The sequence below is a fragment of the Phyllobates terribilis genome, unplaced genomic scaffold (assembly GCF_046119375.1).
Source record: "Phyllobates terribilis strain yellow unplaced genomic scaffold, ASM4611937v1 Scaffold_11__3_contigs__length_659146591, whole genome shotgun sequence".
In the NCBI taxonomy this organism is placed as follows: domain Eukaryota; kingdom Metazoa; phylum Chordata; class Amphibia; order Anura; family Dendrobatidae; genus Phyllobates; species Phyllobates terribilis.
In genome coordinates, this window is record NW_027362771.1 from 153,657,963 (window position 1) to 153,675,162 (window position 17,200).

General features: G+C 39.3%; 1 protein-coding gene across 7 annotated transcripts in view; it reads left to right on the forward strand.

Annotated features, from left to right (window-relative positions):
- The window catches only part of SOCS2 (suppressor of cytokine signaling 2), a 35,619-nt gene that overhangs the window by 6,147 nt on the left and 12,272 nt on the right, over positions 1–17,200 (forward strand). For 3 of the 7 annotated variants that reach the window (XM_073651694.1, XM_073651692.1, XM_073651693.1), the window contains exon 3: positions 6,236–7,440. In XM_073651694.1, the coding sequence (XP_073507795.1) occupies positions 6,236–6,693 (458 nt within the window). In that variant the 3' untranslated portion in view covers positions 6,694–7,440. Of the gene's footprint in view, positions 1–6,235; positions 7,441–16,653; positions 17,175–17,200 lie in introns of those variants that run through there. The other 4 variants (XM_073651697.1, XM_073651695.1, XM_073651696.1 and 1 more) reach the window with 2 other exon arrangements.

Genomic DNA, 17,200 nt, shown 5'->3' on the forward strand with positions numbered 1-17,200 from the left:
ACTAGCGTTCTAGACACAGTGTGTTGCTGCTTTCAAAAAGCTACATTGTACAATACCAGCAGTGGATGGGATTAATAGGCCACAGCATGTCAATTTCTCTAGCAGGAACGCTCAGTCCTCTGTGTGGCATTTCCCCATAAACTTGCATTCAATGTGGGAAATCTGAACTTGCAATACATGTGCTTTTTCTTTTGTGTGTTTAGCCTGGTATAAGTGATTTAAAAAATTTACGTGGGGTCCTCCTTACATTTTGATAAGCAGACTGCTGCAGGCTTATGTTATCAGACTAGTAAGGTCCCAGATTATTGGGCCCTTCCCAGTCTAAAAAGACCAGCACGCAGTCGCCCCAGAATTGGTGCATCAAATGAATTGCCCAACTCTTCCCGATTTGCTGGATCTGGTACAGTGGTAATAGTAGTTGGGGTTGATGTCAGCTGTGATTTGTCAAAAATCACAGTTGGCATCAAGCCCAGGTGTTAGACCCCTCTCCATTACTGTCAGACACCCACATTAATAATCCAGTAATAAAGGAAAACTTTATTCAAATAAAAAAAAAATAAAAAAAATCCCCCACACATCCCTTGTTCACCAATTTATTGAAGAAAAAATAAAAAATCACAAGCAGATCCGCAGTAATCTAACAAATCTGACGTAGTGCAGAAATGCCTGAAAGACAGAAATAAACACTAGTCCCTTGTTCACCAATTTATTTGCAAAAATTTTCCCACAAAGTTCTGCTGTAGTCCACATTCCCTGAATCTGTGACTGCTATTCATAGGCGCCAGGTACTGATGTCAACACATCATAGTTGTTGGGTCTCTGAAATTTGTTAACTTCCTTCAGATCAGGGGCACTTGTTGGGATATCTGTTTGCTAATTTTTTTTTTATTTTTTTTTTTTTCCCACCATTGACACCTATAGCATTCTTACTCGGCGTACTTGAAGCTGTTTTTTCATGTAGATCTTGGAGTGAAATCAAATCTACTCTAATAATTCTTCCAGTAATTCACAGGTATTATTATATATAATATATTACCCATGAATTGAGTATTTTGAGTGATCAGTCTAGGAGGTGGAAGAAGCAGATTTCTCGAACATATCCCAAAGTTTTATATAGAGAGATAGATATATCTATGTGTAATAATTTGATTAAGAAATTAAAGTTTAAACATTTGTTATATTAAATTGACTGCACATATGTATGACATATGCAATTTGAGTATACAAAATGTTCTTTAGAAATGTTACAGCAGGAGAAAGTGTTGTAGTATTGCCGGAGTTCTAGGTGACCTGTAGGACGTCCTATTGCTCTAACATGGGATTGCAGTAATAAGCCGTCTCTCTAGCACTTGAAAATGAAAGTAAAATGTCTGCAGATTCCTAGAGCGTGCAAGTATGACAACTGGTGACAGGATGAGACGTGTGAGTGTTAAACACTGGTTGTATTTCTTTTTGGATCACATCAGGGATACAGATGTATTTCCATTCCGGTTAAGAAGGTTGCTTCCCCCAGTGTTCTGCAAAATTTAGCATTAAAGATTTGTTCACACACTACAGGGACCACTTTTATCATTTATGGTCTTTGTTTAAGAAATGTTGTATAATCCTTGTTATACTTTGGTTTGGTCAGTAACTATATTGCCATATCAGATTGTCTTCTGTGTGTTCCACTTTATGCTACAAATATTACTTCCTTTATGTAGCTCATTACCGTAAAGACTTGGTTATAGTGGCAGCTGCCGATCTCACAATCCAGCTGAAACAATGGCTGTCACAGTACTTTTCCTGGGAGTGGTGCATAACATTACATCGTAAAGTAATTACTGTCAGCTTTAATGCACTTTGAGAGGTCATGTCTGCCCTTAGGAGAATTAAATGCGTGGAATTGGCTCAAAATACTTAGTACTGAAAGAACATTTTCCTTCAGGTGATCTCTTCCAGTTTCCTTGTAATGCTTTCTTAGTACAGAGCCTTAGAGCCACTTCTTGGAAGTCTAATGCATCTGTATTGAATGATTCTCGTCTCCTCTTTTATAGACAGTGTGTTGCATGTTGCTGAATAGAAGTGCAGCAGTCGCATCACAAAAGTACACATTACTATAGGGCAAGCTGCATTATATAAACACGCAGCTCAGACTTCTCACAATTCTCATTCTTTCACATTAATTAAAAATGTTATATTAAACTTCTGTTTACGCTGGCAAAATGTAAAAGTAGTTGGGACTGATTCACTGTCATGAGACATGCAGATGTTTGGTCACAAGTTGACGGTTACTACATGCTCCTAGGTGGCACTGAAGGGATGTTCAAGTTATACTTAAACTGAATATTTAGTACAGTTATGCTAGCTGGAGATGGAGGGGGGTGTGTGAAGGTGTGGGGTTCCCCTCAGTTTGTCAAATTTGTGTTTGGGCTACAGAGGTTCTAAATTCTATTTTTATATTTTTTCACAACTTTTTGTTAAAGTTTGCGATCATTCTTGCTCTGCATTTGCGAAGGGGCATACAAATGTAATATATATGATATATAGATATATATGATGGCTATGATACATGGAGATAGATATATCTATCTCTTACACTTTAACTCAAACGCTATCATAAATGTATCTCCATATGCCGTGGAAGCTGGCTATAATATGCTGCTGGCTTCACATGCCAAAAGCTGGGATTAAGGAACTCCGAGGGCTTGTGTGGACAGTGTTTTCAGCAGCGCTGTGGAGTCAGAATCTGAGTCAGTATAAAATGGACAGACTCCTAAAATATATAATAAATTGGGTACAGTAGTTCAATGCAGTTTGTGGGGAATATTTTTCATAAGAATTTGGGAAAGTTATGAAATGTCCTATTCCTGATCTAAGAGTCTAGACTTTTAGCTGAGATGAATCTGTGCTACAGTAAATTTATCACTTAAACATGAGCCATGTATGAGGGAGTCAGAGGTTTGGCTTACCAACTCCACAGCATTGGTTTTCAGTCCAACAAAACATTGGATTGCACACTGGCCAATGTTTTATGGCTCATGTACATGTCCATTCCCCATCAGAAGAGAGAAAATATGGCAGCATGCAAGTCAATGGGTCCATCAAAAAAAATAGATTTTTTTTTTTTTTTTTTTTTTGTTTTTCCACATCCAAGGAATGAAAGAAAATACAGTAGTGACCCTAGCCAAATACTATATAGAGGAATAAGAAACTATTAAATACTAACACAGCTTGGAAGGACCGTTTTACTCATAGGTAAATAGTGAGTATTTGGCTAACTGCTGCCGTCAATAACTGCTTCTAAGCAATTGAAAGGAACAGCTCTAACCTTATGTGGTCCCCTCTCCTGCAATATGATGGGGCAGGAGGGGGAGTGAGCTGACAATATACTGCAATACAGGAGTATTGCAACTACCACACAAGTCATAAAAAGGTTAGCTTTTGTTTTTAAGATCCCTAATTTGCAGTGGGAGTTTTAATCTTGTGATTAAAATGATACATTTCAGTATCAGTTGGTTAGGTCTTTGGGATGAGACGGCTGGATACCCTCAAAGGGCAATGAGTGGTTTCACTGCTTCTGACTTGTTACAGACCACATAATACTTAATGAGCGATATATACTGAATTGTAGTATTGGTAATGCTACACTTTTTAGGTTTTTTTTTTTTTTTTTTTTTTTTTTTTCCCTATATTTGAAAATTATTAAAACCCTTTTTTAAAAGGCTGATATTTACTTTTCAGATTGCTACTTCCAGTAGGTGGCACTAGGGTCCCAATCCTTTCTATGAAGAGGCTATTTGCATATTTAAATTTCCAGAGAAGCATTAAATGTCTATAAGTCTTCTTGCATGAACTTGTCACTCACAAGGAGAAACATTACCCCCTTAGACTATATGAACCAAGCTTCAGGGATACATTTTAGATTGAGCTAGTCATCAGTTTTAACCATTGTATATTCAGAACAGGCCCTCCACTGGTCTCTACTAGCAGGGAAGTGATTGGCTGCAGCGGTCAAGTGACTAAAATGGGATTTCATTCAAGGCATATGGCTCTCAGAATTTGGTGATACAAAGCAATTATTAACTTTATAAAATATAGCAAACTAGGACTCCTAACCTATAAAGTTTGTTTTAAGTCATACTGACAGCATACGTGTCATTTTTACCATAGAATAAATATTGTAAAAATGAAACCCAAAAAAAGCAACAAATTGCTTTTTCTCTCCATACTTCAATACACTATATGGGATATTAAATGGTGCCATTTTAACTTTTTTTTTTTTTTTTTTTTTTTTTTTTTTTGTACTGAAATTTGTAAATCTGCTTTGTTTGCCTCCCATCTGAATAAGTGTATGATTAACCTGCCTCTAAACTTGGCTCAATGATAAACCTGCATGTTGGTGACCTTTTACCTTTCAGAACAAGATCTGAGATGTAATTGAGGGATTATTAGTCATGACACTGATGTATGACAATCAAAGTATCATACTCCAGGCTTGTATAGCAGTGCCTCATTGTAGTCAGTGAGCTGGCCCACTTCTGCACTTGAGCATCTAAATCCTCGATACCCAGGTACCATAGAATAGGCTGTGTAAGATACTACAAAAGCCAGATAAGGACAGGAAATGTGATTGGCTGTAACAATGATCTGTTCAATTCTACAGCGGAGGATTTAATTAGATGAGTAACGTGTTATACCATAAAATAACAATGTAGTGGCTGGGATTCACCTGTGTATTAATGGCATTACTCTAGAAAAGACAAACATTTAAAAATGATAGTTTCATATGCCAAGTACTGGCACTAGAGGGTGCAACCCGTATGATCAACATAACCAATACAGCCATGTGAATATATTGTATAACTGAAATGGGTATATGTGAGCAGACACAGTAATGTACACAGCTCTGGATGCTTCATGCATCAGGAGAATGGGGTCTTTTAACCTTTCAGATAGTATTCAAGTTAAACAGGTGACCTTCATACCTGTGGCTCCAACATTCCGCGACCTATTGTAAAAAGCCATGTGCATGCATGACTTTTTTTTTTTTTTTTTTTTTTTTTTTGGGGTGTGGGGGGGAGCATATTAACACTTCCCCTCTCCTCCCCACTTAAGTTTCAGACTGATTTAAAGTATATTTTTATGTATCTTATTTGTACCGATGGTGGTTGTTCCCTTGCAGCCTTACACTTTACAGGATAATGGGGGAAGGAAACGGTAGAATAGGGATTGCGCCACTTCCGGTGTTGAGGTGGCAGGTATGTCATTGCAGGCTGTAAGCTGTCATGAAGAGATGGTTTTTGAAGTTTGGTCTTAAAATTCCAAATTTGGTGGGCGTGTTGGGGCACGAAATTCCAGAGGATAGGGGAGGGGGTGATTGGCTAAGGAGCTTGTGTGGAGGGCAGAAGGAGGTCTTTATAGGATCAGAGTTTACATGTTGGAAAATATCAGGAGATTAGTTTGGAGATATGCAGATGAGACAGGCTTGGAGGATGGCTTTGCAGGTCAATGTTGCTAGTTCAAACTGGATATATTGGGGAATTGGGAGCCAGTGAAGGGATTTTCAGAAGAATGCCAAGGAGAGAGGTGGATTAGTCAGGCAGCAGATTTAAAGTGGTATTCCAATCTCCAAGATCCTATCCCAATATGTAGTAGTACTAGCAAATGCCTCCAATTAGAAATGTAGTATAGTTTTTCTGATTCGCTATGTCTTTCATCATGTGTGGGACCTTGGGTATCCCTGGTTACGACCACTGATTGTGACTAAGGTCCAACACATGGGGAAAGACATAGTGAATCAAACTATACTAAATTTCTAATTGGGGGCACTTGTTACACCTACTACGTGTTGAGATGGGAATACCCCTTTAAGACTGACTGGAGAGGTGCTAGAGTGTTAGCTGGGAGGCCACAGGACGATTAAGAGCCCATGCAGATCATTACAGGAGATGGCTTCCTAAGGTGCCCAAACAGCAGAAAAACCGCAAGCAATCTTATTTTGCAAACTTATCCCTAGTGATAAAATGGGGGAACATTGAGGGGTGTACTTGGTTTCCATTACGTGACCCATTGTTTTAACTTTGGGTTAACCAAGAAATATGTTGGACTGTCAACTTCTCTTGTACATGGCCACAAACTTGATATTCATAGGTTAATTTTGGGGAAAAGTTCTGTGTAGTCTAACTCTACATTATTACTATTTATAGAATTACTAAAACATGTGTTTTTTTTTTTTTTTTGTTTTTTTTGACAGGCTGGTATTGGGGCCACATGACTGTCAACGAGGCCAAGGAGAAATTGCAAGATGCTTCTGAAGGCACTTTTCTGGTCCGCGACAGTTCACATACAGATTACCTCTTGACTATCTCTGTGAAGACCTCAGCAGGACCAACAAATCTGCGCATTGAGTATAGGGAGGGGAAGTTCAGGTTGGACTCTGTTGTATGTATACGCTCCAGACTAAAGCAATTTGATAGCGTCGTCCATCTTATTGAGTATTATGTTCTTCTATCCAAAAACAAGAAAATGGATACCGAGACTCTTCCCAACAGAACAGTGCACCTTTGGCTAGTAAAGCCACTTTACACATCTACCCCATCCTTGCAGCACCTTTGTAGAATGGCTGTTAACAAATGTACAAACCAAATCCATGAACTCCCATTACCCACCAGATTGAAGGAATACATAACAGAATACCGCTATCACGTGTAAACTATTTTGTGAAGTCATGCCTGCGGCATGGCAATTAATAATATTGTAACACTTCCAAGTCCAGTTAAATCAGTGGCCAATTCCAAGAAGTTTATCACGTCACTTCATTTCAAACTAATTATTATGACTATCAAGGTCTTAAATCACTTTGGCTGTACCTGCTTCCTCCATACCTTACCTTTAGTGATATATCGTGGAATAACAATGTGATTCCCGATAATGCAGAATGTGCTTTTGTCTAAGTGTCACTTTTTTTTTTTTTTTTTTTTTCTTCTTAGATGAGGACTAACTACTTTTAAGAGTAACTTTTCACTTTAATTTAAATCAATAGTACACATGAAAATAAGCAACTTTAGAGAAATCCTGTTTCACCTCCTGGATTGATCTTTGACATTTATTTCATGGTTAAAATCTGTAGTCAGTGAAGACAGATCTTCCAATAACTGAGTTTGGCAAGTTGGTGCTTATTGATTTCTAAGGGAAGAAGCTAGAGGCAGACACAGGCATTCTGCTGCAAGTTCTCCTCAAACCACAGTTGCGGTTCTTTATAGAACTTTACAAGCACCAACTGTTCTCCCAGGAATTGGAAAATTTATATTCACTAAAGACAGTTTACCTTTCAATTCTGAATTTTCAGAATGAATGGCCAGCCCAGGAGAAAGAAGCAGATTTCTCTAATAAAATGTGTTTGTTTGTTTTTTCTACTTTTTCACAAGTACTACTGATTTATGAAAAAAAAAATTAAAATGGCAGTAACTATTCCAGCCTTCTTTCCTGTTCTGTGGTATGTGTTCTGAGTGTTAAGATCTAATTACTCATAGACAGATGTCTTTGCTGGAGACAAACTGACGATCCTGTTAAAAACTGAGGATGTTAGTGTGCATGTCTAGAAACAAACCTGTCAGACATGAATCAACTTACCCTCTTCTCAAAGCTGACAGCTGGGAAAGGGATGAGTGTGATGGTGGTCAAGCTATACTCCATCACAACGCTCAGTATAAATCTGAACTTCTGAACATTTAGTTGCTTAAAGGGAATCTGTCAGCAGTGTTGTGGTTTTTTTTTTTTTTTGTTTTTTTTGTTTGTTTTTTTTGCTATTTTAATTTGAAAGCAGCGTAATGTAGAGCAAGTGAGCCATATTACTTGGGCTGTGTTTGTAGTTTCAATGCGATCAGTGTTTTATCAGCAGATTAACCACACCTTGTCCTCTAATGATAGTCTGCATAAGACCAGCTCTCTCCACTGATTGACAGCAAGCTGACAATGAGAGGTGTGGGTGGAGTTATACAAAGCTCTGCCTTGTGACCACAGCTTCATGGACAGCAGATAAAACAGGGATTCTATCAAAACTTCACTAATCAGTCCAGTAAGTGATACATTGCTGGAATCTGGCTCTTGCCTTACATTATGCGGCTGTAAGGTTACATAGCAGAAGCCTGCTGATCTTCTCTTTAAGCAAGTACTAAACAGTGACTTTACCCTTGCAGAACTCAATGGTATGTGTTCATTAGTTTTCTTTGGCAATGAAGTCTGTGGTCCTGGCCTACATATACAGGATCTCTACTGGCTAACCACTGGTGTCAGATTATTTCTGCATGCTATAATGCAACTGGAATCTCTTCTACAGAAATAGAATAGTTAAATTACAGACATTATTAAAATGAAGTTATATTGGTAGCAGGTGATTGGCACTCTCCAGATTATATATTTGGCTGGATTTTTTTTTCTTTTAAAGCCTTCCCAGTGTTAAATGTACATGTAGTATGTGAAGAGCATATATAATTTGTTCTGCACAGTGTAACTCTTTTGCAGACTAGAAGATTATCTCAGATTAGGCAAACTATATAGGGTTCCTTCTCTTCAAAAAGGATGCTGGAAGACTTCAGCCATTGCATTTAAATACAGGCGCACTGTCTTGTAAACTGGAAACCAGCAATTTCCATATTGAATCTCTGCTGCCCAATATGAGAATAGTGTCTTGTGTGTAAGGAAGCCATTTGTAACAAATTAACAAGAAAAAAGATGCTCCAACTTCAATGATGTATTGATCTTTGGAAACATTGCTTATCTAGAATAAGACCTTTCTAAATGATTAACCTTTAAAGTATATATGATCTGGTTTGTTTCCTGTGGGGGAAGCTATTATATTAAAAGCACAGGTTATAAGGTTCCTTGTATCCCCAGCTATACAGTAACTCCCAATGCACAAATTCCTACCATGTTGTAAATGTGGCCAAATGAACAGTGAAAAGCAAATCCTTGTAAGTATACTGGAATCTATAACCTGGCCAAAGTTGGTGTGCCAAAGACTGCAAAGCTCCTATCTTGGAATAATTTGAGATTATGGGATCAAATTGTGCCAGGGATTGAGATGAGATGTTTTCAGCGCCTACTGCTCATGTAGCACAGGGGAAAAGAAAACCATTGCATTGAGTGAACAGCAACGACTACGAAATGGAAACCTAAATGCTCTTACACACTGGGATATCCACTAGGATATGTTAGATTTGTATATTTCCTGGTTTTCTTTCTCTTATGGAATATGGTTCTGTGTAGATCGCTGTAGAGCAGTGTAAGGAAAGGGGGTAATTGGTGCACCCTTATGTGCATTAGCTGGACAGGCCAAAGGTCTAGCTACATGCACAGGCCGTCATACTGCATCACCATGGTTCTGAACTGTCTGGGGGAAAAATATTGCTGTGTGTGGGTGAATTACCTTTCCATAACTTTAAAGCCTGACTATAGGAGTAGATGCACTTTCTCATGGCAAAAAAACATAAATAAATTACAATTTCATGCGGTGGTCTTATATCAAGCAATTTTGACTTCAATATGGAAAAATTTACATGCTGTTTTTTTTTTTTGCACATTAAAAAAAAACCTCCATGTGTGACTAAACCCAAATGACTGATTTTATAGCTTTAAGTCAAAACTGCTAATCTGATGCCTAATGCTCAAAACCAATGTGTGACCATATTCTAATCTGTAGTGACTGAGTCATTTATGTAAAATATGGGAGCCTTTTGTTTTGGGTTTTGGACCATATTCGTTTCTTCTTTTTTGAGAAAAGCAAAATCCCAAATATTCAAAGAAATAAGGCAGCAAATATTGATAACACTGGCAGTCTTCTCAGTCATGTGGAGGAGAAGCCATAGTGACTTGAAAGAAATGGGATGGTAACCGAACTGGTACCAAAACAGTCAACTTTATCTGCACCCCAGTAATGCCTTTGTGGTTTATGCTAATACTGAAATCACAGGATTTGTACCAATATGTGTATGTAATATACACAAAATAGATGTACTACACATGGTATTTTGGCTCCAAGGTGTAATGTGCAAAATGGTCAGTAAACTGCATCTGCTGCTGTACAATGCAATTTGGTTGAGTCTAAACTTTTGTATAGTATGTAAGGCAGACTTTACACCTCCTTGGCTATCTTTTTACTAATGCTCTGAATAATAAAGTGCCACCAACATTAGACACTGGAAGTTTACATGCAAGACATCTATGAGCAGTTAGTGGCCAGGGCCCCACTGATTGGGGAAGGGCCGGTGACGGGCTGCACTCCTGAATCACGTTTTCAAGGTGGAGAATAGCAACCTCTATGTCTGGAAGTAGTGTCTGTTATGCCTGCTGCTCTTACTAACTTTCATGGATGCCTTTATTTCTGACAGTCACACTAGAAATTTATTTTTTTTTGTAATGGGTAGCTTCTCTTCATTCTTCGTGTACAGTAAAATTCAGTTCTACTTGTTGGGTCTCCAGTAAATGGCACTTATCCTCTACACCATATTATGCAATTTATAGTACCGTATTTGGGTTGTAATAACCTAAATTCCCTTACAACACCGGTTGAGACTTGTGGGGGCCATGGTGCAATCTCTGCGTAGGTTAAGCTCCAGCCTTCCATCAATCCCATTAATCAATGGCATGGCTCAGATGGGACTTGCCATCCTACAATGACCTTTTATATAGCCGTACTCTCCTATTACACAGTCCTAAGTGCCAGTGCCCTTATCTGAGTTTTATCTCTAGATGTCTTCTAACTTGTATTCAAAATTCTGACATCTTTTTCTTATCTGTATTTATTCTGTAATAGTCTACTAACGCTATAAATTGGGGACTTGTATTTTGGCCTGTATGCAGGGTAAGCAGCCAGAGGAACCCTGATATTTAGCTCAGACAGAATTGCCTATGAGCTCTGACCCCCCCCCCCCTCCACCTCCCCCTTAAATCCATAATCCCTTGAATAGAATGACTTTACAAAAATCTGTCATATGCTCACTAGGTATTTTTCTCATTGTGCAAGTTGTAGACTTTTGGTAATAACCAAAGTTGTATGGTGGATCAATATGTTGTAAAGTAATTATTACTCTCCCTGGGCTCCATTGACACTGACATTAACTTATTCCATCAGTTGCCTTTGTTCATCCTGGCTTGTGTTTTTAGGTGGGCAGTAAAGAATAATCTGCTACACTATTTAACCTATTCTAAAGAACGGAAAACTCATGGAACCCACTACCATCAATGAGATCTAATTTAGATCTGCTTATTCTTCCATAGCTTAGAAACCGTTTCCTCATACAGATTTTGGTGCAGAATTATTCCTTATCCATCCGTGTAACTGACCCAATAGAGGTACTATTTACACTATAGTATAGCCCCCATGCACCATCTACTGTATCATTTACCATTGTGGATCTGAAGGATGTGTTTTACTGCATCTGAAAATTTTCTATGTTCTGTTTATCTGCTGGGATTAGCAGCAGTTACATTTACTGTCTACAATGTAGGACATCTTTTTATATATATATATATATATCAGGTTATTTAACAAGTGTGTACTATGTAATGTAACAATACAATGGCAATTTAAATAAAAAAAAAATATATATTTTTTTTTTTCCTCCCCTCAAAGTGAGCCTAGTTTTGGAGGCTATTTTACAGATGAATAATAGAATGTTAATACACTACATCGTAATATGTTTGCAGGGCTTTATAGCCATTTCATGCTAAAGGAATGTTTTCTATAGAAGCACACCACTAGTCTTCCTCCCGGCTTCTTGTTTGCTTGGGGGTAGAGCATTCCTAAAGACTGAGAATTCAGACCAGGGGGACTAAAGCTGTCTAGATCCAGTGATCAGAGCCGTACTTGCAGGATTTAAACGAAAGGTCCTGCAAGCAGCCCAAGCTCCTTGCCTGGGTAACTGGCCAGTAGATAAAAGTGGTTGTGAACTCTAGCAACTAGCTGTACTCTACAGCATTTAAAATCCCTCTATTCTTATTAAATACTCTTTTCAAGAGGTAAGTTGCTTATTTAAAAATCTCTTAAATGATTATCATTGCAGACCACCCCTTGTCCCAAGTTCTCAATCAGAGGAGTACTGCTCCCTACCCTCCCAACTTGCTGGGGGATGGTGTGCCGAATTGTGCTGCTTGCCAAAACTGTACTCCCCCCCCCCCCCAAAAAAAAATATTATCATAAGAGGCAAATTTGCCTTTGCAACATCAAAGGACTGCAGTGGCTATGAAGATAACAGGGTGCAATAATCTAGTGTGCTCCAGCCAGGATCTTCTGCGCTGGCAACCACCACATTGTACTGTCAACATGACGCCGATACAGCGCAATCCCATGATAGACCAATGAGGCACTAGCTTACCCACATCCATAATATCGTCATTGCATTGTGCCGCTAAGACAGGTCCGCTGTAGATGTTGGAAGAGGAGATGGAGGCAGCGGGGACTAGGATTCTATATTATTATTACATATATTGAGCTGTAGGGCCATCATTCACTATGTATCTAGATGTGTGTGTATATACAGTACAGACCAAAAGTTTGGACACCTTCTCATTTAAAGATTTTTCTGTATTTTCATGACTTTGAAAATTGTACATTCACACTGAAGGCATCAAAACTATGAATTAACACATGTGGAATTATATACTTTACAAAAAAGTGTGAAACAACTGAAAATATGTCTTATATTCTAGGTTCTTCAAAGTAGCCACCTTTTGCTCTGATGACTGCTTTGCACACTCTTGGCATTCTCTTGATGAGCTTCAAGAGGTAGTAACCGGAAATGGTCTTCCAACAATCTTGAAGGAGTTCCCAGAGATGCTTAGCACTTGGCCCTTTTGCCTTCACTCTGCGGTCCAGCTCACCCTAAACCATCTCGATTGGGTTCAGGTCTGGTGACTGGAGGCCAGGTCATCTGGCGTAGCACCCCAGCACTCTCCTTCTTTGTCAAATAGCCCTTACACAGTCTGGAGGTGTGTTTGGGGTCATTGTCCTGTTGAAAAATAAATGATGGTCCAAGTAAACGCAAACCGGATGGATTAGCATGCCGCTGCAAGATGCTGTGGTAGCCATGCTGGTTCAGTATGCCTTCAATTTTGAATAAATCCCCAACAGTGTCACCAGCAAAACTCCATCACACCACCTCCATGCTTCAAGGTGGGAACCAGGCATGTAGAGTCCATCCGTTCACCTTTTCTGCATCGCATAATGACACGGCGGTTGGAACCAAAGATCTCAAATTTGGACTCATCAGACCAAAGCACAGATTTCCACTGGTCTAATGTCCATTCCTTGTGTTCTTTAGCCCAAACAAGTCTCTTCTGCTTGTTGCCTGTCCTTAGCAGTGGTTTCCAAGCAGGTATTTTACCATGAAGGCCTGCTGCACAAAGTCTCCTCTTAACAGTTGTTGTAGAGAGGTCTCTGCTGCTAGAACTCTGTGTGGCATTGACCTGGTCTCTAATCTGAGCTGCTGTTAACCTGCGATTTCTGAGGCTGATGACTCGGATAAACTTATCCTCAGAAGCAGAGGTGACTCTTGGTCTTCCTTTCCTGGGGCGGTCCTCATGTGAGCCAGTTTCTTTGTAGCGCTTGATGGTTTTTGCAACTGCACTTGGGGACACTTTCAAAGTTTTCGCAATTTTTCGCACTGACTGACCTTCATTTCTTGAAGTAATGATGGCCACTCGTTTTTCTTTACTTAGCTGCTTTCTTCTTGCCATAATACAAATTCTAAGAGTCTATTCAGTAGGACTATCCGCTGTGTATCCACCAGACTTCTGCACCACACAACTGATGGTCTTAACCCCATTTATAAGGCAAGAAATCCCACTTATTAAACCTGACAGGGCACACCTGTGATGTGAAAACCATTTCCGGTGACTACCTCTTGAAGCTCATCAAGAGAATGCCAAGAGTGTGCAAAGCAGTCATCAAAGCTAAATGTGGCTACTTTGAAGAACCTAGAATATAAGACATATTTTCAGTTGTTTCACACTTTTTTAAGTATATAATTCCCACATGTGTTAATTCATAGTTTTGGTACCTTCAGTGTGAATGTACAATTTTCATAGTCATGAAAATACAGAAAAATCTTTAAATGAGGTGTGTCCAAACTTTTGGTCTGTACTGTGTGTGTGTGTGTGTGTGTGTGTGTGTGTGTGTGTGTGTGTGTGTGTGTGTGTGTGTATATATATATATATATATATATATATTATATGTTCACATACACACACACACACACACACACACGTACACATGTCTGTGGGAGCATTGTTACATATATGAGGCCATCTTATAGGGGACTGTGGCTATCATCATCGGGGGACTGTGAGGACATCCTATAAGTGGATATTTATATATATAAGACTGGGGATATCATACAAAATGTATGTATATAATGTAGCTGTGAGGCTATATATATATATATATAATATATATATATATATATATATATATATATATATATTACAGTGGGTACGGAAAGTATTCAGACCCATTTAAATTTTTCACTCTGTTACATTGCAGCCATTTGCTAAATTCTTTTTTTTTTCTAAAGTTTTTTTTCTTTTTCTCCAATTAAAGTACACTCTGCACCCCATATTGACTGAAAAACAACAGAAAATAGAAATTTTTGCTAATTTATTAAAAAAGAAAAACTGAACCATCACTCGGTCATAAGTATTCAGACCCTTTGCTCAGACACTCATATTTAAGTGACGCTGTCCATTTCCTTGTGATCCTCCTTGATATGGTTCTACTCCTTCATTGGAGTCCAGCTGTGTTTAATTAAACTGATAGGACTTGAGTTGGAAAGGCACACACCTGTCTATATAAGACCTGACAGCTCACAGTGCATGTCAGACCAAATGAGACTCATGAGCTGAAAGGAACTGCCCAAGGAGCTCAGAGACAGAATTGTGGCAAGGCACAGATCTGGCCAAGGTTACAAACGAATTTCTGCATTACTCAAGGTTCCTAAGAGCACAGTGGCCTCCATAATCCTTAAATGGAAGAAGTTTGGGACCACCAGAAGTCTTCCTAGACCTGGCCGTCCAGCCAAACTGAGCAATCGTGGGAGAAGAGCCTTGGTGAGAGAGGTAAAGAAGAACCCAAGATCACTGTGGCTGAGCTCCAGAGATGCAGTAGGGAGATGGGAGAAAGTTCCACAAAGTCAACTATCACTGCAGCTCTACACCAGTCGGGCCTTTATGGCACAGTGGCCCGACGGAAGCCTCTCCTCAGTGCAAGACATATGAAAGCCCGAATAGAGTTTGCTCAAAAATACATGAAGGACTCCCAGACTATGAGAAATAAGATTCTCTGGTCTGATGAGATGAAGATAGAACTTTTTGGTGATAATTCTAAGCGGTATGTGTGGAGAAAAACAGGCACTGCTCATCACCTGCCCAATACTATCCCAACAGTGAAACGTGGTGGCAGCATCATGCTATGGGTGTGTTTTACTGCTGCAGGGACAGGACGACCGGTTGCAATCGAAGGAAACATGAATTCGGCCAAGTACAGAGATACCCTGGATGAAAACCTCTTCCAGAGTGCTCTGGACCTCAGACTTGGCCAAAGGTTCACCACCCAACAAGACAATGACCCTAAGCACACAGCTAAAATAACAAAGGAGTGGCTTCAGAACAACTCTGTGACCATTCTTAACTGGCCCAGCCAGAGCCCTGACCTAAACCCAATTGAGCATCTCTGGAGAGACCTGAAAATGGCTGTCCACCAACATTCACCGTCCAACCTGACTGAACTGGAGAGGATCTGCAAGGAATAATGGCAGAGGATCCCCAAATCCAGGTGTGAAAAACCTGTTGCATCATTCCCAAGAAGACTCATGGCTGTACTAGCTCAAAAGGGTGCTTCTACTCAATACTGAGCAAAGAGTCTGAATACTTATGACCATGTGATATTTCAGTTTTTCTTTTTTAATAAATTGGCAAAAATGTCTACATTTCTGTTGTTTTTTCAGTCAAGATGGGGTGCAGAGTGTACTTTAATGAGAAAAAAATGAACTTTTTAGAATTTACCAAATGGCTGCAATGAAACGAGTGAAAAATTTAAAGGGGTCTGAATACTTTCCGTACCCACTGTATGTATGTATGTATGTATGTATATATAATAAATGAGCTGTGTGGACCATCATGTTGCAGATATGTGGTTATGCTATATATGGGGGCTTCATATTGTATACAAGCAGCTTGTGAGGGGTCTCAATGTATATAGAGAGTTGTGGGGACATATTAATGTGTATAGTGTGTCTATGTATGTGTGTGTATATATATATATATATATATATATATATATATATATATATATATATATATATAAAAACAGAAGAGAAAATTTCCATCATACCCGCACTTTATGAAACACGTGTCTTTATTTTCCGGAGTGGCATTCCAATGTTGCTGACTGGCCGACCAGAAATTTCCAATACAAAGAGGTGGACAGGCACATCCAATAATAAAAAAAGACACGTCTCTGGCGCCTACTGCGCCCTTAGTCCTAGAGCATGAATACTGAGGTGTTACGAGGGTCAGTCAATAAGTAATGCCTCCTATTTTTTTTCTCCTTAAATAAGGTAGTTATGTTAAATATTCAAATTTGGCACAATTCCTCAAACCTTCTTCTCCAATCCACAGCAATTGCAACTTCCTGCACCAACAGGTGGCAGGACTGTATCCGTTTGCAGAATGGCTGACATCGATGTTCGTATTAGACAACGTTCTGTGATTGAATTCTTGCATGCAGAAGGTGAAACGCCCATTCGAATTCATGAGAGACTGAAAAATGTGTCCGGTGATGCAACAGTGGATGTCAGTACTGTTAGACGATGGGTTCGTCGCTGTAACACAGCTGAAGGGCCATCACCGTTGGCTGACAAAATGCGGAGTGGCAGGCCAGTAACCGCAGTGACTCCAAGCAACATTCAGCGAGTCGATGACATCATTCGTGGTGACCACCGGGTGACTGCAGATGAAGTGTGTGGCATTATCTGCCTCAGTAAAGGCAGTGTGATGAAAATTATTGGACAACTGGGATACAGAAAAGTTTGTGCACGGTGGGTCCCAAGAATGCTTTTTACCATGCTGGAATACATGCCCTTGTTAAACGGTGGACCAAGACTGTGGGAATGGATGGAGATTATATTGAAAAGTGACAAATTTATCGTTAATGTTGTGGTTTTCA